At 43.6% G+C, this 22,623-nt stretch overlaps 1 protein-coding gene across 17 annotated transcripts in view; it reads right to left on the bottom strand.

Annotated features, from left to right (window-relative positions):
• The window catches only part of KIAA1217 (KIAA1217 ortholog), a 532,385-nt gene continuing 510,796 nt past the window's right edge, over positions 1,035–22,623 (bottom strand). For 8 of the 17 annotated variants that reach the window (XM_018057095.1, XM_018057092.1, XM_013968440.2 and 5 more), the window contains 8 exons: positions 21,671–21,834; positions 20,831–20,992; positions 10,129–10,248; positions 6,298–6,333; positions 6,067–6,144; positions 4,353–5,954; positions 3,717–3,839; positions 1,035–3,005 (listed from right to left, as the gene is read on the bottom strand). In XM_018057095.1, coding sequence (XP_017912584.1) covers positions 2,511–3,005; positions 3,717–3,839; positions 4,353–5,954; positions 6,067–6,144; positions 6,298–6,333; positions 10,129–10,248; positions 20,831–20,992; positions 21,671–21,834 — 2,780 coding nt within the window. In that variant the 3' untranslated portion in view covers positions 1,035–2,510. Of the gene's footprint in view, positions 3,006–3,492; positions 3,840–4,352; positions 5,955–6,066; positions 6,145–6,297; positions 6,334–10,128; positions 10,249–20,830; positions 20,993–21,670; positions 21,835–22,623 lie in introns of those variants that run through there. The other 9 variants (XM_005687938.3, XM_013968441.2, XM_018057100.1 and 6 more) reach the window with 6 other exon arrangements.

Below are 22,623 nucleotides of genomic sequence, written 5' to 3'. Positions count from 1 at the left end.
TCTTTGCAAATTATAATTTTATCTGGGTATGTGCCCAGGAGCGGGGTCGCTGGATCATATGATAATTCTACTTTTAGTTTTTTGAGGGAACGCTGTACTGTTTTACATAGTGGCTGCACCAGATTACATTCCCACCAACAGTGTAAGAGGGGTTCCCTTTGCTCCACACCCTCTCCAGCATTTGTTATTTGTAGACTTTTTAGTGATGGCCATTCTGACCATGGTGAGGTGGTCACTGTAGTTCTGCTTTGCATTTCTCTAACAGGTATTGATGTTGAGCATCTGTTCATGTGCCTCTTGGTCATCTGCATGCCGTCTCTGGACACTAAACTTAGTGTGGCCATCATCTCATGATGTATGTGAGTCAGATCATTACGCTGCACGCCTTATGCAGCAAAATGTATACTGTGTCAGTTATGTTGCATTAAAAGCGGACAAAAAAGATACCTTCCCTGAGTGTGCCCTGAAACTTGTGATTATAGTGACTACTTTGAATAGAGATATACTAACATTTCTGGTGAAGGCATCCCAGCTCAGTAAACCTAAAGTCTGAGAACATTAATAATCAGGTGCTAAAGCAATAGTAACATTTGTATTTAGCACCAAATCAGCTTCCCTGGTGGCTCAGAGGTTAAAGCGTCTGCCTCAAATGCGGGAGACCCGGGTTCGACCCCTGGGTCGGGAAGATCCCCTGGAGAAGAAAATGGTAACCCACTCCAGTATTCTTGCCTGGAGAATCCCATCGATGGAGAAGCCTGGTAGGCTACAGTCCACGGGGTCGCAAGAGTCAGACACGATTGAGCTACTACACACACAAGTTAAATATTGGGGGTGGAGGGTCAAAAAATAATGATAAGCAAGTCCCTGAGATTTCTTGTAGTCAGTTCATTATCTTGGTATTATTTTCACTAGCTTTTCTGCTGATATTTAAAATGAATACATAATAGGGTAATATTAGTGAGAATATTTCCCTCTAGACCAGTGATCTCTTTTAAAATTTAGAACTCAAAAAAAAAAAAAAAACCAAAATCTTAGTGATAAAGGCATTTTATTTCTACTTTACTTCTACTGGAGATGAAGAAACAAGTTAATAAGAGCCCGTCTGGTAAAGGAGGGTGGTAGAAACTCTATCTGGTTTGCTTGCTATCAGCTAAACCTTGCTAAGCCATGAAGAAGGTTGGAGGTTTCATGGGAAGGCACTATATTTGTATATTTGTAATGAATTTCTCAGAATGCACCGCCCCAGAGCTTTCAGAAAACCCCTCTGCATCTGGTTACATGTTTTCTTATCATGCCCTCAAAGCCAAAAGCATTTAACTTGGTAACAGTTATGTTTGTTCTTTGACTAGTAAGTAGTTATAGGGACAAGGTACAAAAAATAGTAAGCATGCAGCCCTTTATTTAGTTTTGCAAAGTCTCTGCTTATAGTTCTGTATATTACATGACTGTGTTATACAAATACACTTATTTACAAAAACACTCTAGCTGTGCAAACTTGTTGCTTTTTAAAAATGTCCGGCAAGTCCCATTTCTGCCCATCCCAAGATAGATGTTTAAAGCATGCATAAAAATGAACTTTGGTGTGGGAAAACTACTCTATGTGCTGTCACATATAGTATTTTTGGCATCTATTTATATATTTACAAAAATTGATCAGTTTACAGAACCGTACAGAAGTGTACATTTTAAAATCCACAATGCAGTAGTGTGGGTTACCAGGTCTCAGAAAACAAAGGGAGGATTGAGATACTGCAAAGAAAACAACTAGAGAATCCCAATACATTGAAAAGAAAGAAAGAAAAGCAGAACTAGCTTGCTTGGGCTGGCAAATTATTATACATAACTTTTATGGCAGTGCAGTAGGGTTGATAATTGCCTTCTACACGTGCCTCTGTGTTGGCTTGTGTAGAAGTTCACTGGCTTCTTGTCTAGCACACTACTTTCAAATGTACAATGCTATAGTATCAAAATGTTTTGGCAAAAAAGATCTCGAAAGAAACCATGAAGTTTTGACAAAAATAGAAATCTGTAATAAAGCTAAATAACACTAAAATAAAAGGAAATATAATAGTATCTGTTTTACAATTTGTATAGTCACACTTGTGTATTTCTCTGTTCACTTCTAGTCTCCGTAATGAAAAATATTTTTATACAAAACATACTAAAATTCTGGAATCATACATGTTTTACATGCTTAATACATTTTTTATTTTCCTGTCTCACACACACCCTTCTCTCTTGCCATACTCTCTTTTTTGGTAACACATGCTTGCTTCATTTAACAGGTACTGAATAGAGACAGTAAACACTATGTAATTAGAACAGCAACAAAGTAAAAAAAAAAAAAAAGCTTTACTGAAGTCTGTTAATTCAGTATTTAGCACATACTTAGCATTAAGCCTCAAACAGTACAGCAATATGTTACATTCTCTTGTGAAAACAGTAAGACTGTTAAAAAAATTTTTTTTTCTTAAATGTAACTCCAACTTGTGATTAATTGGATTTGGCCTTTAAGAGGTTTCCTTTGCTGTGGATGGGGTGGCTTTGCTTGAACTTCCGTTCTGTGCCTTGTAGCTGGTGAGGCTAGGAGTGTGGCTGCTTCTGATGCTCTTTGCACCTTGATTCAGTGAAGTGGGGGAGGCAGGGGACGGGGGGGAGGAGGAGAAGGAAGGAGGGGCTGCTCGGCCGTTTTGAGTCTGCAGTGAGAATGAGAGATGGTGACCTTTCCCTGTATGAGTGGGGCTCTGAAACTTTAAGGAGCCGTTAGAGACAGAGGGGATCAGGGAGGCGGAGGGAGCAGGTCGTCCTGTGTGGGGGCTGAGAGGGTTAGAAGGAACCGATGGTTTAGTAGCAGGCGGATTAGGGAAGTTAGGGCCGTCACCACTAGAAGAAGGCAGAGAACCGCTTTTCCCAGAGCTGGGAGAAAGGGCTGGAATCTTAGAAGCAGGTAAGGAGGGGAAAGTAGGCTTACAGTCCCCACCAGCTTTCTTAGCACTTCCATTAGCCTGCAAACAAAGATGGCGGGAGACAGTTTATCAGAAAGCTGGTAACACCATCAGTCCACAGGCTCTGGCAACACAGCCCTTCTGAGGATCATTAAATCAAAGACACCAAACCAAACTTAAACCAGTTCGAGGCCTGAGCTAACTCTTGTCATGCTGTACTGGGCCTGGCAGAAACCCCCCAAGTGCCGGGCAGAGGATGTACAGAACAGGGAAGAAGGAAGAAGAGCGCTTGTGAGAACAGGCACATCATTCTCCTCCCACCTCTGGGTTCAGGGGGCGGGGGGGGCCATGCGGGGGGCTGTTACTGGGGTGGGGGCGGGGCATCATGGTGGTTAATGGGCCTCTAGTGCGATGCAGTCAACACACACGTTAGTCCTGGTGACTTTCAGGGCAGCCTTCTCTCTCGGTTTCCCCAGGTGTTCTGATGAACCACTACACTCCCCCAGGGAAAGCCACCTGGCCTGCCACCTCGTTTTTACAGGTCAACTTTGGAGTCACACAGTGAAAGATGTTTTATTGCGAGCATGCAAAAGCGTGGTGAGAAGTTCAACAAAGGCTTTGAGACTCTCTCTTCATGCCCCCAGATCCAGGATGTCTAGATAAACTGTATCTTAACAAAGAAAAAGTGCAATATTTGGTATAAACTAAGTCAGTGACTTGCTTCTTAAGCACAACAGTGTCCATCCAAAAGCGGGCTTAAGGTAGAACTACCTGGCGGTACTGGCGGGGGTCCTGCAGTTTGGACTGCTTGCCAGGCTTGTCCAGGCTTCCGGGTCTGTTCTTGGAGCTCATGGGGACTGGCATCCTGCTCGTCTGAGGGGTCCCAGTGGGGCCCTGTGGGGAGGAGCGGCAAGAGGGGGGAGAGAAAGGACGGTGTGAGTGGGTCATCCGAGGCCACCCGACTGTGTGCAGAGAAGCTCAACGTGAGAAGCCACAGCCCTACATGCAGGACAGATCTAGGAGACGGACATCAGGAGACACCACTGGGGTTAATTCGGAGAATCAAACAATGAAACTGCCCCACTACTGATCAAACGGATTTTAATGTGAGTATCAGAGCAATCACTTCAACGGCAAATAGCTGGCCCAGCGTCCTTGGGTTTTCCCAACACCAGTCAGCAACAGAGGTAAAAACAGAAATTGATTAGCTGTTAGACACCTAGTTGTTGTTGTTTTGAAGGCGAGGGAAGAAGTGTGAGAGAAAGGGATCATGGTGAACAGACAACAAAACAAAACGAGCCACCTGAAAGGAAGCGAGTCAATCACAAGACACCTTTTGCTAATGGTGATTATGGCAGATTTAAGAAAGCAGCTGGCTCTTTTCATTTTTCCATCAGACCAAGATACCTTACGTGAAGCTGAAGGTATAGATGAGGGGGGCTCTAAGGCAGTGGATGCTTCATCCAGGACTAGCAAGGACGGGGGACTGGCCTCCTGGGCCGTGTGGGATGAACTTGCAACAGAATCTCTGTGGGAAGAACATGCGGTCTCAACTAGGGCTTTGGGGCTCATCTCACTGATGGTGTTTTCCAGCTGTTTGATGGTCTGCTCCAGGCTGTCCAACGTCCTGTAGGTATTTTTTCTGATTTCATCAGTTCTCGAAACCGGAGCAATACTCTCTGGACTGGGCTGCTCTAGTCTCCTGAACAGGCTTTTAGGGGCGTCTTCGGATGGAGACCTACTGATCTCGAATCGCTTGGCTTCCTTGTGCTGTTTCAGCGTGCCGTCCTCTTCCTCCTCTTCGTAGACCACCACCTGTAGCGTCTTCTTCCCAGTCTTCGTGCCTGTGCGAATGGCTTGCGTGAGAGCCGCAAGCTGCTTCTTTGGGAATTTGAACTTGAACTTTTTCTTGGGGCTTTCAAACTGGTCATCGGTCACATCACCCTGGCTTTCTGAGCTTGGAGAATCGGTTGGGTTGAACTTGATCTGCTCGGTTTTATTCACTTCCTGTCCTCCTGACACTCCTGTCTCCACTGAAAGGAAGTGTGGCTGCACTTTACTCTTGGCCTCCTGCCCTGCTCGAGGGCTACCCAAAGCCCCCTCCTTAGGAAACTTCTGGGGAGTGTCATTCTGGACCACAGGGTCTCCAGTCTCCTCCTCTTCCTCTTCCTCTATCTTTTCTTCCCTCATCATTCTCTCCAGTTCCTCGTCACACTCCTCAAATATGGTTGAAAGTCTCTTGTATGCAGCCCGGATGTCCATGGGCTCATCAAAGATGATGATCACGGGCTTCTTGTCCAGGCACACCACAGGGTCTTCACTTTCAGTGCCTTCCTGCTGGGACAGCGTCTCTTTTTTGGCGTCAATGTTGACCGTCTGTACATCTTCCCCCTGTCGGCTCACTATATCGCGGACCTCCCCACTGGAGAGAGCCTGGACCGCGGTTTTGGTGATCATGAAGGCAATGTTGTCGGTGGCTGCCTTCTCCTCGCTGGGAGAACTTGGTGTGGACTCCCCATCCTCACTAGGCATCGTGTTAGCATGCTTAGCTCCCTTTGGTCTTAAGACAACTTGGCCAAACTCTGTCATGGGAACCTCTTGGTCTGGAGTTTTGACATCATGAGTCATCAATTCGGTTGATCTAGTGAGAGAGGGAAGGTGACCCTTCTCTGAATCTTCCTGTCCTTGCTGACTCACCCCCTTTGTCTTCCCATAATTCATCTTCTGATTCTCAGCATCAGATGCAGGGTACTGCAGCCCGGACTTTTTAGGTTCTTTGTTGATTTCACATTCGAATGAACTAACACCAGAGAAACTAGAATTGACTTTAGACACATTTTTCTGGGAATGGTTTTTACTGTCTCTAAGTAAACTCTTAGTGGAAAGGGAACTTTCCTTCATTGAGATGTCAGTTTTGTATTCTGCTGTTCTTGCTGCATCAGAAATACTATTCTCCATTCCTCTTTCCCACTTAGGATGGTCACTAGGTGTGAGAGCCCCTGGGGTAACCTGAGAGGAAGAGCGGAGGGGGGAAACCACACAGAGTGATCAGAAATGGATCTGGAGAGGAAGGGATTCAATCTGCATGGTATCAGTTGGAACACATATCTGGTGAACTCACCTTCCGGGATTCCACTGGGGGGCCATTTTCATATTCAACATCAGATTTCCGTACGTCTTCGTGGAAAAATTCCAAATTCTGGTAGAACAGTGTAGGACACGTTACTCCACAAAACCACACCCCCGCCCCCAAAGTGGACTACAACTAGAGTGTTCCTTTAATTACACTTCCAAAACATGCGGGCCAAGCACATTTGTTACACACCAGTCCAAAGCCTACAGCTCTGTTTACCTTGGGTTGCTTGGTTCTCCAACTTCCAAAAATGCCCTGTGTTTGCACAAGACGAAAATCTCAATTAGCAAAATGCTTCAAGGATTTCAAATGTTGGTAGGGGGAGCAGTTAAGAGAATATAAAGGGACTGATTCTGGACCAGCACGTCCTCTTTTCACCATCTGACTGTGCGCTTAGCCGACTCTAAAACCAGAGGATTGGGGTGGCGTTGTAGAAAGCACAATATATCAGCAGGCAGATTTTGAATCCGGTTCGGATCTGCCACTTAACTGTGTTATTTTCGGCAAGTCACCTCACTTCCCTGGGCCTCAGGTTTCTTGCTTATAAACCAAGGAACTAGACCAGGAAAGTTTCCCCATCTCTGCCAGATGGTTATTTCAGTCTTAGCTATGCTTCTTGTATGGGGATTGTCTATAAAGGCCCTGCACTGGTTGGGTGTGGTACTTTGAGGTTAAAAAAAACCCCAGACCATTATTTTTCCCTGGTCAAATCATAGCTTTGAAAACATACTTGCAGTTTGTACTTGTACTTGCCAAGCAAAGTGTCAAAATAACCTTCAAACCAATCAAAGCCAAGATGATCAAATCCCCATTCAGAGTGACAGTGCCTCCAAAATGTCATCTAAACATTTAGAAAACAGATACTTGAGGCTGAAGTCGTGACTGTGCTGTCATGATTCAGCTTTGAGTTGCTGGGTGCTCTGATTGAGAGGGAAGATGTGTTTCTGAGGTTCCCACCAAGATTCAGAAGGTAAGAGCCCAGTGGACAGGACCAGCTATGGAGAACGCGCTACCTGCTGGGGGTGTAGCGGTAGCCTCGGCCCCGTCCACAGCCCTGACACTAGCCCGGCCTTCACTTCCAGGGCCTCGCTGGCCTTTCTTCTGGCTGCAGAAGCCCAAGAGGAAGAGGTGATCAGAGCAGACTGGGGCATGATCCCAAGGAGGCGGTTGGGTTTAACGCGACGACGACATAACGAAACACGAGAACCCAGGCCCCGCCAGGAACAACCTAGATCAACCCTACTGCCCAGCTGGAAATGGAAAGAGTGTTTGTACACATCCAAGGAGTAACAGAGAGACAACAGAGTCAGTGTTAATCACAGGGAAATACGGCACAGGATCCTAAGCGCGTCAGCCACCAAACACCTCGTGTTTAACCTCCCCTCATCCCCATCGGGCCCCAGACGGTGCAGTGAGATTCAGCTGCTACAGTGGAACAATATCTCTTGTGGGATTTAAAATTCAGATTTTAAATTTAGACCTAAAATGCTGTATGAAGAAAAATAAATGAGGTTTTTGTCTTAAGGTTTCAACTCCAAAGAGGGAGTCAGCATACTGTGCTAGGCCCTGAATGTGAGTACACCCAGAGGAAGAACTCGTGTACGCACAGCTGCTGTTCTGCCGACCCGTGTACTGGGGGTTAGGACTGGCATCTGTTCTGATTGGCCAGTCCATGTCATACCCAGTGAAATATTTCAAATGCCACCCAGAAGTATATGTATTTTAAAACAAATTTAGCAGCAAGAATGGATCTGCTTCATCAAAGGAAAATGACTTTCCTCTGATGGAAAGTCACTAAGATAAAGATGCCATGTGTACGTCTCATATGACCTAGCGTTTCTGATGCTGGGCTAGAAAAATGAAGGCAGGGATCAAAGCAAGTGCAGTAACTTTATCAAGGGTAACTTGTTCACAGCTGTCATGTAATCTCACATTGACATCTTAGTCTTAGATAGTCAAAACTCTGCATGAAATGTAATTAAGCCTCATGAATGTATCTGTTTTGGGACCCTGAGATTTGACTGTTTAGACAACTGGTGAAGCAAAGGTAATAAGCATTTGGGCAAGAAACCAAAATTAGAAACACAGAAGTATTAGGCTAGCACTTCATGATAGAGAAGAATTTTAAGAAACATTTGATTTATGGAAGAGAAGATGAACAGCCCAAGAAGAGGTTAATAATGAAAACAATTTGGGGACAGTTCTGATAGAGTCATGGTTATTATGAAGGAGATCAGTCTACTCAATATGATTATCCAGAAAAAGTACCTGTAATTAAACCTTGTGTTTAGTGGCCTAGTGTTGGACAATCAGTACAGACTTGCTCAATATCTGATGGACCCTTGATTGAGATCTGTGGGATTGATGGGATATGGATTTCTAACTGCAGGGCAAGAAACCCCATGCAGCATTTTAGCAAATTAGAAAAATTCTACAATGAGATGATGACTGTTTCTGGAGGGATCCTCAAGAAGCTCCTGGTCAGTATTTTGGAAGAAACAGTCACTTTGGTTCAAGTACAGCATGTAACTCAGGACACGCCAGGGCCTTCTATGAGCTGGCTTTATAAGGCCACAGAAGGAAATTCCTCAGACTGAAGAAGCAACATATTTCCATTGTGACTGTCATGCATTCAGTTCATACTAGTAGGAGATTTTCTTCATGAGAAAGATAAATCAACAATAATCTCCCCTGGTGCACAGAGGTACCCCTGTCACCTGGTTAACAGTTTCATTTGCCAGATATGTGGCAGGCAGAGTTTACATGAGGCTCTGGGATGGCTGGGAGCCAGGAAGCAGCCGGTCAGCCTCTGTCAGGGCTCCACAGCTGGCAGCTGTAAGCCAGGACTGCATCTCTTGAAGGATTGTGCTTGAATAGCCCTCTGGTTTTGTGATCCTGTATCTTTTCACTGAACTTACTTATCCCTGGACTGAGGTAACTACGTGAAGTAGCTACTGGGCAGTATGTTATGGCTGATTTGTTTGACTTTACTTAAAGGAAGCTAGAAGCTTTGAATTCTGAGATACAAGTTCCTGGCAGAAAATGTTAAGACTTTTTACCCTAAACTTAGACAGAGGCTTCATTCATAGAAGATGACTCTGTTTCCAAAAATCATCAAAGCTCCAGATTCAATTTACAGAGTTGAAGTTCAGACATGCAGGTTAATCTCTTTTCCTGAAAGTCCTTAGAGGAAAGGACTTTAAGCTAAGCTACCAGGGGCTTCCCTGGTGACTCAGCTGGTAAAGAATCTTCCTGCAGTGCAGGAGACCTGGGTTTGATCCCTGGGTTGGGAAGATTCCCTGGAGAAGGGAACGGCTACCCTCTCCTGTATTCTGGCCTGGAGAATTTCATGGACTGTATAGTCCATGGGGCCGCAAAGAGTAGGACATGACTGAGTGACTTTCACTTTCTTTAAAGTCCTTATGTCATGACAGTGAGCTTGTTTCAGAGCCTAGTTGTCTCTTTGGAAGCTGAGAATGAGACAAAGTACAACAGCACTAAAGTGATACTGCACTTGCTGACTTGGAAGGGGCACTTTGAGAATCTAGTAGTAACAAAAACTCTGGCATCCTCAAACATGTGTGGAAGTCTCCATGGATACACCCATGGATGGCAGGTCAACAATTTTGCTGTGCATTTTCTTCCTGGAATCTAAAGCTTTTGCTTACTTTTAATGTAGACATCTTTGGTCCAGAAGACATGTTAAAAATTAGAAAAAGTGCTACCTGCTTCATGTTTCCTTTTTTTTTTTTTTTCCCTCTTAGAGTTCTAGAAAATCTTGATGTCTTATCTTTGGTTTGGGGAGAAAATGCCTCAATTCTGCATCTATGGTTGTGTGCTGTGCACAGAACACAGCATCCATTCTGGAAACCTGAGCAAGAGATCTCTAGTGAAACCCCAAGCCATGTCTCCATTTGTTTAAGGAAGGGGGGGAAAAAAAGGTGAAGAAAAGAGAGAAGGAACAGAAGCTCAAGCACAGAGCGATGTTAGCGCCAGAGCCAGGAAAGAAGGATGGCCCACTGGGTGGCCAACGTGTAACTGCCACGTTACCTTCTTCTCCTTGGATGGGGCTGTGGCCCCCAGCCTAGTGTCTTTAACGTGGCTGTCAGCCCGGGACTGCTCAGCGTGACTGTTTGAATTTACATCCATAAAGGAACACTTCTGGAATGCCTAAGGAATTAAAATACTGAGATTAACAGGGATGGAGTGCAGTGAGGCGGTCAGAGGGAACAGCTGGGATTCCAGAGGATTTCCCGGTTGAGACCTGCGTGTGGGACACCCTGGGGCCAGGGAGTTAGCGCCCTAAAAACTGGCTCCCCAGTTGACCTTAAGTCAGCAAAGCCCTTATTTTGGGGGCCAAGATGAAATGGACAGAGCCTTTGAAATGAAAGTCCTTTAATTCTGTCTGGGTAAACCTGATTTGTACTTAGTAGGGCTTCTTTGAAAGAGTTTTGACCCTTAAAAATACTGACTGTGTAAATGAATTAATAAGAAGCTATCTTTCCAGTTTCCATTATATTTTTGCCAGTTTTATTGAGATGAAAAGGCACAAGATACTATACATTTTTAAACTTTAAAAAGGAAGTTATCTTTAACAGTTCACTGTTTGCAGCAGCAACATACTCCCATGCTCTGGACTGTTCTGCTGTAGAATAAAGTGAATTTTGAGTAGCCTGGGAGCAACCAGAACCCCACAGACTTGTCTCTGAAAACTAATGACTGTGGTTACAGGAGTACAGGGCCAGGCTAGTGAATAGAGTGAGGGCGGCCAGCTTTCAGAGAGAAAGCATCAGCTGTGTGTAGAGCAGAGACGGAGCGACAGTCCATATGACGGTAAGAGCAGGAGCGTAACCCAAGCAGCGGCGTTCCCTGAAATTACTGGTTCAGGCAGGCTGCGTGACATCCAGTCAAAAAATACCGTTTCCTGGGCCACACCTAGAGAATTAAGCCAGACTCTGCACTGTAGGACTTTTTCTTTAAGTTTTCAAATTTTTGTTTCATGGAACTAGGGTTGATTTATAATGCTGTGCCAATCTCTGTTGTATAGCAAAGCAACTCGGTTATATACATAACACACTTTCTTTTTTAAAGATTCCTTTCCATTATGGTTTATCACATGATATTGAATATAGCCCCCTGTGCTATATACTAGGACCTTGTTGTTTATCCATACTATATATCTTTATGTAATAGCTGACATCTACTAATCTCTGTGAGTCTGTTTCTGTTTTGAAGATAGGTTCATTTGTGCCATATTTTAGACTCCACATACGAGGGATATCAGATAGTACTTCTTCCTCTTCCTGACTTGACTTAGTATGAGAGCCTCTAGGTCCATCCGTGTTCCTACAGATGGCATCATTCATTGTTTTATGGCTGAATGGTATTCTATTGTATGTATGCACCACATCTTCTTTAGCCATTTATCTGTTGATGGACATGAAGAATGTTTCCATGTTTTGGCTATTGTGAATTGTGCTGCTATGAACATAGGGGTACATTTATCTTTAAACAAAGTTTTTTTATTGGAGTATAGTTGCTTTATAATGTGTTAGTTTCTGCTGTACAGCAAAGTGAATTAGCTATATGTATGCATAGATCCCCTCTTCTTTGGATTTCCTTCCCATTTGGGTCAGGACAGAGCACTGAGTTCCCTGTGTCATCCAGTAGGTTCTCATTAGTTATCTATTTTATACATAGTAGTATACATATGTCAATCCCAGTATTCTAGTTCGTCCCAACTACCCTCCTTTACCCCCTGGTGTCCCTATGTTTGTTTTCTACATCTGTGTCGATTTCTGCTTTGCAAGTAGGTTCATCTGTACCATTTTTCTAGTATAGCATTAGTATATAATATTTGTTTTTCTCTGACTTCACTCTGAATGACAGTCCCTAGGTCCATCCATGACTCTGTAAATGGCACAAATCTGTTCCTTTTTAAGGATGAGTAATTCCACTGTCATATCTTTTTGCCTTTTCATACTTTGGTGGGAGGAGGAGAAGGGGATGACAGAGGATGAGATGGTTGGATGGCATCACCGACTTGAGGGACATAAGTTTGAGCAGGCTTCGGGAGTTGGTGATGGACAGGGAAGCCTGGCCTGCTGCAGTCCATGGGGTCATGAAGAGTTGGACATGACTGAGACAGAACTGAACTGAATTCCACTGTGTTGGGTTGGCCAAAAAGTTTTTTTCAGGTTTTTTGGTTTAGCATTATGGAAAAACCCAGATGAACCTTTTGGCAAACCCAATATAGATGCACCACAGCTTCTTGTCCATTCCTCTGCTGATGGACATTTAGGCTGCTCCCATGTCCTGGCTGCAGTGAACATTAGGGTGCATGCACCTTTCAAATCATAGTCCTCTCCAGATACATGCCCAGGACTGCAGTTGCTGGATCATATGGTAGTTCTGTTTTTAGGTTTATTGTTTAAAGAGACTCTACACTGTTTTCCATAGTGGCTGCATCAATTTACATTCCCACCACCACTGTAGGAGGGACCCTTCAATCCACACCCTTTCCAGGATTTACTGTTTGTAGATATTTTGATGATGACCATTCTGACCAGTGTGAGGTGACACCTCATTGCAGTTTTGATTTGCATTTCTCTAATAATTAATGATGTCGAGCATCTTTTTATGCACCTCTTGACCATCTATATGTCGTCTTTGGAGAAATGTCTGTTGAGGTCTTCTACCCAGTTTTTTACTGGGTTGTTTACTTTTTGGTATTGAGCTTCATGAACTGTTTATTTTGGAGATTAATCCCTTGTCAGCAAATATTTCTCCCATTCTGAGGGCTGTCTTTTCGTCTTGTTGATAGTTTCCTTGGCTGTGCAAAGCTTTTGAGTTCAATTAGTTCCCATTGTTGTTTTTGTTACTCTAGGACTTGGGTCAAAAAAGATCTTGCTGTGATTTATGTCAAAGAGTGTTCTGCCTGTGTTTTCCTCTGAAAGAGTTTTACAGTATCCAGGCTGGCATGTCGGTCTTTAACCCATTAGAGCTTTGCCCAGTGTATGCCCAGGAGCGGAACTGCTGACTTCCACTCAGCAATTCTGTTTAGTGTTTGAGGAACCGCCATACTCTCTTCCAAGTGGCTGTACCAACATATATTCCCACCAATAGTGCAGGAGAGTTCCCTTTTTTCTTCACCCTCTCCAGCATTTGTTATTTGCAGACTTTTAAATAATGGCCATTCTGAATATTAGGAGATGGTATCATTTCTCTAATGATTAGTGGTTATGATCATCTTTTCATGTCCCTCTTGGCCATCTGTATGTCCTCTTTGAAGAAATGTCTGTAAAGCCTTCTGCCCAATTTTTGATTGTTTTTTTTTTTGTTGAGCTGTAAGAACTGTTGTATATTTTGGAGGTTAAACCCTTGTTTGTCACATTATTTGTAAATATTTTCTGCCATCCCATAGGTTATCTTTTCATTAAAAAAAAAATGGTTTCCTTTGCTTTGCAAAAGCTTGTAAGTTTGATTAGGTCCCATTTTGCTTGCTTTTTGTTTTTACTTCTATTCCCTTAGGAGACTGACCTAAGAAAACATTGATTTATTTATGATTTATGTCTGAGAATGTTTTGCCTATGCTCTCTTCTAGGAGTTTCATGGTGTCATAGGATTTTAACTCCTCAAATTATTATAATGTGCAGGCGGAATTAAAGAGCAGTTATTTAAATGAATAATTTCAAATAATCATCTCATGTTTTCTTAATACTAGGTACTGTCATTTGGAAATAATTGTAGACACAAAGAATAACCTGTGCCCTCCCTACATGAACATTCCAGCACAGGTTTTAAAATACACACAGAGCTGATGCCTGGCACCTCCCCCAGCTATTCTGGCTCCTGGTCCCCTCCTTAGACACCCTGTCCTCTCTGATCCCGGAGAGGCCCTGGGCCTCTGCTTACTAAGGCCACTCGCCATCTCCATTGGGCTGTTAGACCCTGGACTTCAGAGCCAGTGGTTTTTTCCTTCTGATGCCCAGTGACATGCAGTAGGAAAGTTGTCCCACAGTTACACTTGGGGCTGCAGCCGCTCCTTGCTTGTCCTGTCTCTGTGGGGCTGGGGGCTGCCTAACTCTGTAGAGCCTGTGGAGGCAAAGGCTCCAGCAGGGCTACTGGCTGACTTTCTAATGCAGCAGGCTAACCGATGAAGTTGGTTACCTTAGGCTTAGAGCACTTTACTCACCACTGCTACTTGACCACCAATAATCCAACAGGAAGCTAGATACTCTGCCTCTGCATAGCTTTCAGTCAAAGCATCCAAGCCATTTAGATATCAATGGAGGGAAACATCTTCAAGTGTTGGAACACAGAAATTACTTCTCTTTGGGGCAGTGCAGGACTATTCACAAGCCTAAAAGCCTATAGTTCTTTGATTATTAGTGTTTGTTCACCTTTCACAAATTAGAAATTATCTAGTGCTTTGTCTTCATTTGAAACAAACTGGGTCACGATTTATTTATATCATGATTGATTATTTATCATATTGATTATTTAATATTGGCATATAATTGATTTACAATATTCTGTTTCAGGTGTACAGCAAAGTGATTCAGTTATACATATACACATATCTGTTTTTTTAAAAAGTCTTTTCCCATTTATGTTATCGTATATTGAGTAGAATTTCCTGTGCTATACAGTAGGTCCTTGCTTATTATCTATTTTATATATAGTAATGTGTATATATTAATCCCAAACTCCTAAATAATAACCCCACAACCTTTCCCCTTTGGTAACCTAAGTTTGTTTGTTTAGTCTGTGAGTCTGTTTCTGTTGTGTAAACCAGTCTATTCTGAAGGAGATCAACCCTGGGATTTCTTTGGAAGGAATGATGCTAAAGCTGAAGCTCCAGTACTTTGGACACCTCATGCAAAGAGCTGACTCATTGGAAAAGACTCTGATGCTGGGAGGGATTGGGGGCAGGAGGAGAAGGGGACGACTGAGGATGAGATGGCTGGATGGCATCACTGACTCGATGGACATGAGTCTCAGTGAACTCCGGGAGATGGTGATGGATAGGGAGGCCTGGCGTGCTGTGATTCATGGGGTCGCAAAGAGTCGGACACGACTAAGTGACTGAACTGAACTGAACTGAACTGAACTAGGCCATTTTGTAGATTCAGTACATTTCAAAATCCTGAAAATGATGCTGTGAAAGTGCTGCACTCAATATGTCAGCAAACTTGGAAAACTCAGTAGTGGCCACAGGACTGGAAAAGGTCAATTTTCATTCTAATCCCAAAGAAAGGCAATGCCAAAGAATGTTCAAACTACTGCACAACTGTACTCATCTCACACGCTAGCAAAGTAATGTTCAAAATTCTCCAAGCCAGGCTTCAACAGTACATGAACTGAGAACTTCAGATGTTCAAGATGCATTTAGAAAAGGCAGAGAAACCAGAGATCAAATTGCCAACATCTACTGTATCATCAAAAAAGAAGAGTTCCAGAAAAACATCTATTTCTGCTTTATTGACTATGCCAAAGTCTTTGTGTGGATCACAACAAACTGGAAAATTATTAAAGAGATGGGAATACCAGACCACCTGACCTGCCTCCTGAGAAATCTGTATGCAGGTCAGAAAGCAACAGTTAGAACTGGACATGGAACAACAGACTGGTTCCAGATTGGGGAAGAAGTATGTCAAGGCTGTATGTTGTCACCCTGTTGGTTTATCTTATATGCAGAGTACATCATGAGAAACGCTGGGCTGGATGAAGCACAAGCTGGAATCAAGATTGCTGGGAGAAATATCAATAACCTCAGATATGCAGATGACACCACCCTTATGGCAGAAAGTGAAGAGGAACTAAAGAGCCTCTTGATGAAAGAGGAGAGTGAAAAAGTTGGCTTCAAACTCAACATTCAGAAAACAAAGATCATGGCATCTGGTCTCATCACTTCACAGCAAATAGATAGGGAACCAATGGAAACAGTGACAGACTGTTTTTTGGGGCTCCAAAATTACTGCAGATGGTGACTGCAGCCATGAAATTAAAAGATGCTTGCCCCTTGGAAGAAAAGCTATGACCAACCTTTTAGACAGCATACTAAAAAGCAAAGACATTACTTTGCCAACAAAGGTCCATCTAGTCAAAGCTGTGGTTTTCCCAGTAGTCATGAATGGACGTGAGAGTTGGACTATAAAGAAAGCTGAGTGCCGAAGAATTGATGCTTTTGAATTGTGGTGTTGGAGAGGACTCTTGAGAGTCCCTTGGACTGCAGGAGATCCAACCAGTCCGTCCTAAAGGAGATCAGTCCTAAGACCCTGATGCTGGGAAAGACTGAAGGCCAGAGGAGAAGGGGACGACAGAGGGTGGTGAGATAGTTGGATGGTATCACCAACTCAATGGAATGAGTTTAAGTAAGCTCCAGGAGTTGGTGATGGATAGGGAAGCCTGGTGTGCTGCAGTCTACGGGGTCACAAAGAGTCGGACAAGACTGAGCAACTGAACTGAACTGCTATTTGTGATATCATATATTTGTCTTTTTCTGACTTATTATGATGATCTCCAGGCCCATCTGTGTGGCTGCAAATGGCATTTTTAATTCTTTTTGATGACTGAGTAGTATTCTGTTGTGTATATATATACACCACCTATTCTTAATTTATTCCTCTGATGAACATTTAGGTTACTGCCATGTCCTGACTATCGTAAATAGTGCTGCAGTTAACACTGAGGTGCATGTGTCTTTTTGAGTTACGGTTTTCTCTGAATATGCCCAGAAGTGGGATTGTTGAATCATATGTGGTACTATTTTTAGTTTAAGGAACTTTCATACTGTTCTTTATAGTTGCCTATACCAGTTTACATTCCCACCAACAGTATAAGAGGGTTCCCTTTTCTTCACACCCTCTCCAGCATTTATTGGTTTATAGATTTTTGATGATGGTCTCTTTGACTAGTGTGAGGCAATACTTCATTGTAGTTTTGGTCTGCATTTCTCGGATAATTAGTGATGTTGAGCATCTTTTCATGTGTTTTAGGGGCATCTGTATGTCTTTGGAGAAATGTCTATTTAGGTCTTCTGCCCATTTATTGGTTTTTTTTTTTTTTGATGAGCTATTTGTAAATTTTGGAGATCAGTCCCTTGTCAGTTGCAAATACTTTCTCCCATTCTGAGGGATGTCTTTTCATCTTTATTTATGGTTTTCTTTGCTGTGCAAAAGCTTTTAAGTTTAATTAGGTCCTAATTTAGGTTTAATTAGGCTTAATTTGTTTATTTTTGTTTTCATTACTCTAGGTGGTGGGTCAGAAAACTTCTTGCTGTGATTTATGTCAAAGAATGTTCTTCCTATGTTTTCCTCTAGGAGTTTTAATAGTGTCTGGCTTACATTTAGGTCTTTAATCCACTTAGAGTTTATTTTTGTGTATGGTTTTAGGGAGTATTCTAATTTCCTTCTTTTATATGCAGCTGTCCAGTTTCCCAGCACAAATTATTGAAAAGGCTGTCTCTTCTCCATTGTATATTCTTGCTTCCTTTGTTATAGGCTAGGTAACCATAGATGCATGGGTTTACCTTGGGGCTTTCTAGCCTGCCAGTACCATAGGTTTTGATCACTGTAGCTTGCAGTAGAGCCTGAAGTCCGGGAGCCTGAATCCTCCAGCTCCATTTTTCTTTCTCAAGATTGCTTTGACTTTCTGGGGTCTTGTATTTCTACAGAGATTGTAAAAAGTTTTTGTTCTCATTCTATGAAAAATGCCATTGTTAATTTGATAGGGATTGCCTTCAATTGTAGGTTGCTTTGGATAGTATATTCATTTTCACAATATTGATTCTTCCCATCCAAGAACATGGTATATATCTCTTCATCTGTTTGTGTCATCTTTGATTTCTTTCATCAGTGTCTTAGGTGGTTTTGTGAATACAGGTCTTTTACCTCCGTGGAGACTGGTTTATTCCTAGGTATTTAATTATTTTTGTTGCTATGGTAAATGGGATTGTTTCCTTAATTTCTCTGATTTTTTTGCTCTTAATGCACAGAAATCCCTTGCATTTGTATACACTAATTTTGTAATCTGCAACTTTACCAAATTCACTGATTAGCTCTAGTAGTTTTCTGGTGGCATCCTTAGGAGTTTCAATGTATAGTATCATGTTATCTGCAAATACTGACAGTTTTACTTCTTTTCCAATTTGGATTCTTTTTATTTCTTTTTCTTCTGTGGTTGCCATGACTAAGACTTCCAAAACTATGGTAAATAATCATGGCAAGAGTGGACATCTTTACCTTGTTTCTGATCTTAGAGAAAATGCTTTCAGTTTTTCACCACTGAGAATGATTTTGGCTGTGGGTTTGTCATATATGGCCTTTATTGCGTTGAGGTAGGTTCCCTCTGTGCCCACTTTCTGGAGAGTTTTTGTCATGTATGGGTGTTGAATTTTGTCAAAAGCTTTTTCTACATCTCTTGAGATGATCATATGGTTTTTATTCTTTAATTTGTTAATATGGGTGTATCACACTGATTGATTCCCTTTGCTTGATTGTGGTTTCCTTTCCACAGGCTCCAGCGCTGTCCTTCATCTTGCTTCTGATGTTTGCCTCTTGGGGGAGGTGGTGGATCTAAGGGGCTTGTGCAGGCTTCCTGGTGAGAGCGGCTGCTTCTTGCCCATTGGTGGGTAGAGCTGTGTCAAGGGGTGGCTGTTCAGAGGTGGCTATGGGCTCAGATGGGGCTGTGTTCCTATCAATTGTTTGGCCTGAGGTGTCCTAGCACTGGACCTACAGGCTGTTGGGTGGGGCTGGGTCAACATGGTGACTGCTTGGGGAGCTCACACCTATGAGTACTTTCCAGTACGTCTGCCTCCAGTTATCTCTGACCCTATAGTGACCTCATACCTCCCCAGAGACCCTCCGAGACCAGCAGGGAAGTCTGGCCCAGGCTCCTAGGAAGTCACTGCTTTTTCCCTGGGTTGAGAGTGCACAAGACCTTGAGTGCATCTCCAGGAGTGGAGTTTGTTTCCCTCCTTTTGGTGGAGTGCTCTGAACCCAACCCTGCTGGCCTTCAAAGCCACATGCTGTGAGGACTCCTCCTGAGGCCCCAGGCTGGGGAGCTGGGCGTGGGGCTCCACACTCTCACTCCTGTGGGAGAACCTCTGAGATACAATCATCTTCCCGTTGGTGGGTCTCTCACCTGGTAGGTACTGGATTTGATGTTACGGCAGCAGCTGTGTCCCTCCTCCCGTCTTATCTTGGCTTCTTCTTTGTGTTTTGATGTAGAGTATCTCTTATTGGTAGGTTCTAGTCCTCTTTGTTGATGGCTGTTCAGCAGTTAGTGTGGTTGTGGTGTTTTTGTGAGAGAAGATAAGCTGACATCCTTCTCCACTATCTTGTCCTCTTCCCCTTCATATTTGTTATTTACACCATAATTTGGGAGCAAATGCCATAATGAATGGCCTCAGCATCTGCCTGTGCATCTTAGGACAGGCACCAATGCCCAGCAGCAAGTAGCCTTGACCTACCAGTGTCTTGGTCAGAGGGCCCCTAGTGGATAAGGCCTCCATGCACTCAACTGTTTCATGAGTCACTGACTATAATCCATGGTTCCTATGAATGAAATTCCTTGACTGGTCTAAAAAACCTGTAAGCAGCACAGGTTTAAACTGTTTAATGGAGGGGATGTCTCAGGCCAGGACAAGTTTTAATGAGGCTAAACCAGGCTTTCCTTGGAAAACCCAAGCAGCTTAATGTTGGCAGTTGTTCCCATGGAGAGCAGGATGGACACACAGCATGGTCTGAAAGTTCTCCTGCTCCAAATGAGGAAGGCAGATCCTTGGGCTGCACAAAACCATTGGTACCTTGGCAAACATGTTCTGGAGCCCTAAACAAGTTTGATCTGACCATCGAATAGGCAAAAAAGTCCTACATTAATTCATGAATCAAAATGAAATATTCTACAAATAGACTTCGGTCTAGGAATTGTGCTTTATGACTGATTAGACAAGTTCTTAGAGTGTACACCTGGGTCAGATTTACACCCAGGATCTGAATGTGGGATCAACTTTGGGTATAGCTCTATATCCCATCATCATTCCTACAAATAGACTGGGTCTGTTAACAAATAAAAATCTAAAAATAAAGTAACATTTCTCAAATAGACCAAAGAAAACAGGAATCAAGATTATTCTGCTTTTTGGAATACCTGAAAAGATGCCATTTACACTGACTAGGAATTTGGCGTGGAGGACAGAAGGCCACATGATTCCAGGCCTGTCATTCTAAGAATTAAAGCGAAAGAAGGGTACCCCACTTGAAGGGGCCTTGAATCAGTCCTTAGGAAGGACTGGTATTTCTAATCCCCATCTTAACTCATTATTGACCACAGATGTAGTCATATATCTTTTGTTACCAAGTGACCTGAGATGTTTCAGTAGTCACTTAACCAACTGCTGGCCACGGGCCTTAGTTTCTGCAAAAATCCCTCAGTCAATAGTGTGTCAAGTGTTAAATAATGTGTGAAGCAGGGACTATTCACACTGAAAGGAAAGTAAATCCTACCAGCCAGAGCTAGGAAAGCTTGGAATTAGTTTTTGGGCATACACTTCCTGAGCTGTAATGCAGTGGTCATGCCTTACACATACTCAGTGCCACCTCAGGCCCAGCCCAGAGATGCAGGCGACATGGCCCAGGTCCCACAGGGCTCTCCCCGTGCCCACTATGCCTCATGAATCTGTGAGAGACACAGCCAGAGTCCCAGATGGGAGCGGCTGGGAGCCACGGTCAGTCACCTCTCCACATACCTGAAGTTCCGCCATGATTTTGTCTCCCTCCTCCTCCTCCTCCTCATCCTTTGCAGAAGCAGTGATGGGGGCTGGCGATGGGGCCCAGGCTGATGCCGGCTCTTCGGCCGGACACTTTGCGGCTCTAGCCTGTGGACTTGGTCCAGCATCTTCACTGGTTGCCTGTGGAAGATTTGAACCACAGTTATTGGTTTTTCACCTCCAGGTGCTGGCAAAAGGGGGGACAGATCACAGAAGAGCATTCATTCCCCCACTGCCAGGTGCCTCAGCTTCCTAGCTCTTCAAATCAAGCTAAAAGGCTGTTTTGTCCACTCTCATGTAGTTTGGGTTTTTCCTTGCCCAAGGTGTCATTTTGGCAAAGAAATTGAAGAATTAAAACTCCTTAATTTTAATGCCTTTTAGAAAGGTCCTCCTTGGAACCTGTATTTTCATTTAACATAAAAGACCAAGTTTGCCAGGTTAAGTGGAAGTGAAAGCTCTCTGAACCTCTTTCTGTTGACGCCCACAGCAGGGTCAGCTAATCACAGTTACCTCTGTAAGATGATCTTTCTTGTGCTTGCCCCGCAGGCCCCCATTTCCAGTCTTAGCTGGGCAAGTAGCTGGTGATGTGAATTTCACATAGCTGCGGCTAAGTCAAGTAAGGACAGAACTCCTGGGGCTGAGTCTATTCCAACAGTATACTGACCGACACTTTCCCACCTGTGGCGCTTCCTTGGAGATCTAGTTCATTCTCTGCTTCTGTTTGCTACCTTTCATGTTCTAAAGGAGAGCAGAGAAGACCTTGTCTAGGGACATCATCTGTACCCAGAGACCAGTTTAGCAGGGCTTCACCCATCAGACCTTAGCAGTGGCACTCTCCTTCCTGCCGGTGTAGACCACGTCCCCCGACCTTGTGGTGGTGAGCCCAGATCCTGGCAGGTAGCTCCGCCGTGGAGGTGGTGGAGGAGGAGGTGGGGACCTACCCCCCAGCTTGTCCAAGTCCAGTTCTGAATTTGGAGAGTCTTCTGGAAAACAGTGTGTCATTCCAAAATCAGCTTTCAAGATAACATCCAGAAAGTCCACTGTATTTCTAGAATGTCAGTGTAGCCTGACTCAAAACTTCTTTCTTCTCTCCATGGTGCAACAACTGAAAATATAGGCCCTGAAGCCTGACTGGTTTGAAGTCCTAGAAAGGCCCTGAACAATTTAATTAACCTCTGTCTGCCTCAGTTGTCTCATCTGCTTTAATGGGTTAACAATATTGTTTCCACTGCGGTGTTGTGAAGATTAAATGGCTTGATGCACATAAAGCATTTAAAATAATGCCTGGCTTATAGCAACTGCTATGCAAGTATTACTTAGTGTGACTTCTAAACAAATTTCTTACCCCAAAAAACTTTTACCAGGAGAGATGAGAGGTCAGAACCCCTTGCAGGGCCTCCAGAGCTTTCATCCCTGAGTTTGAAAAGGAGGGTTCGGAGGAAGGCTTCAGGTGGAGGAGGTGAGAGCAGAATCTGGCCCAGGAAGGGCCAGAGGGAGAGTGGGAAGCAGATGGGGTCACAGAACAGAGTTGGGGAGAAAGTGGATTTTTTTGGTCATGGTTATGTGGTTAGAAATGGCCTTTCTGCTAATTAAAGGAAGAAGCAAACGCAGAAATGAGCGAATCAAAAAGTAGTACTGACACCGAAGGTTAGGAGATGCAGCTGTCGGCTGAGCTTTCCTGCCAAAAATGCCCAGAAAGGGGCATTTCTTAGTCAAAACTCAAACAGATTCAATCCTGTCCTGTATCAATATCCTTCCCTTCCACCTTTTAG

The sequence above is a fragment of the Capra hircus genome, chromosome 13 (assembly GCF_001704415.2).
Source record: "Capra hircus breed San Clemente chromosome 13, ASM170441v1, whole genome shotgun sequence".
NCBI lineage: Eukaryota > Metazoa > Chordata > Mammalia > Artiodactyla > Bovidae > Capra > Capra hircus.
The sequence above is the reverse complement of the archived record's forward strand: the minus strand, read 5'-3'. Positions and strand labels throughout refer to the sequence as shown.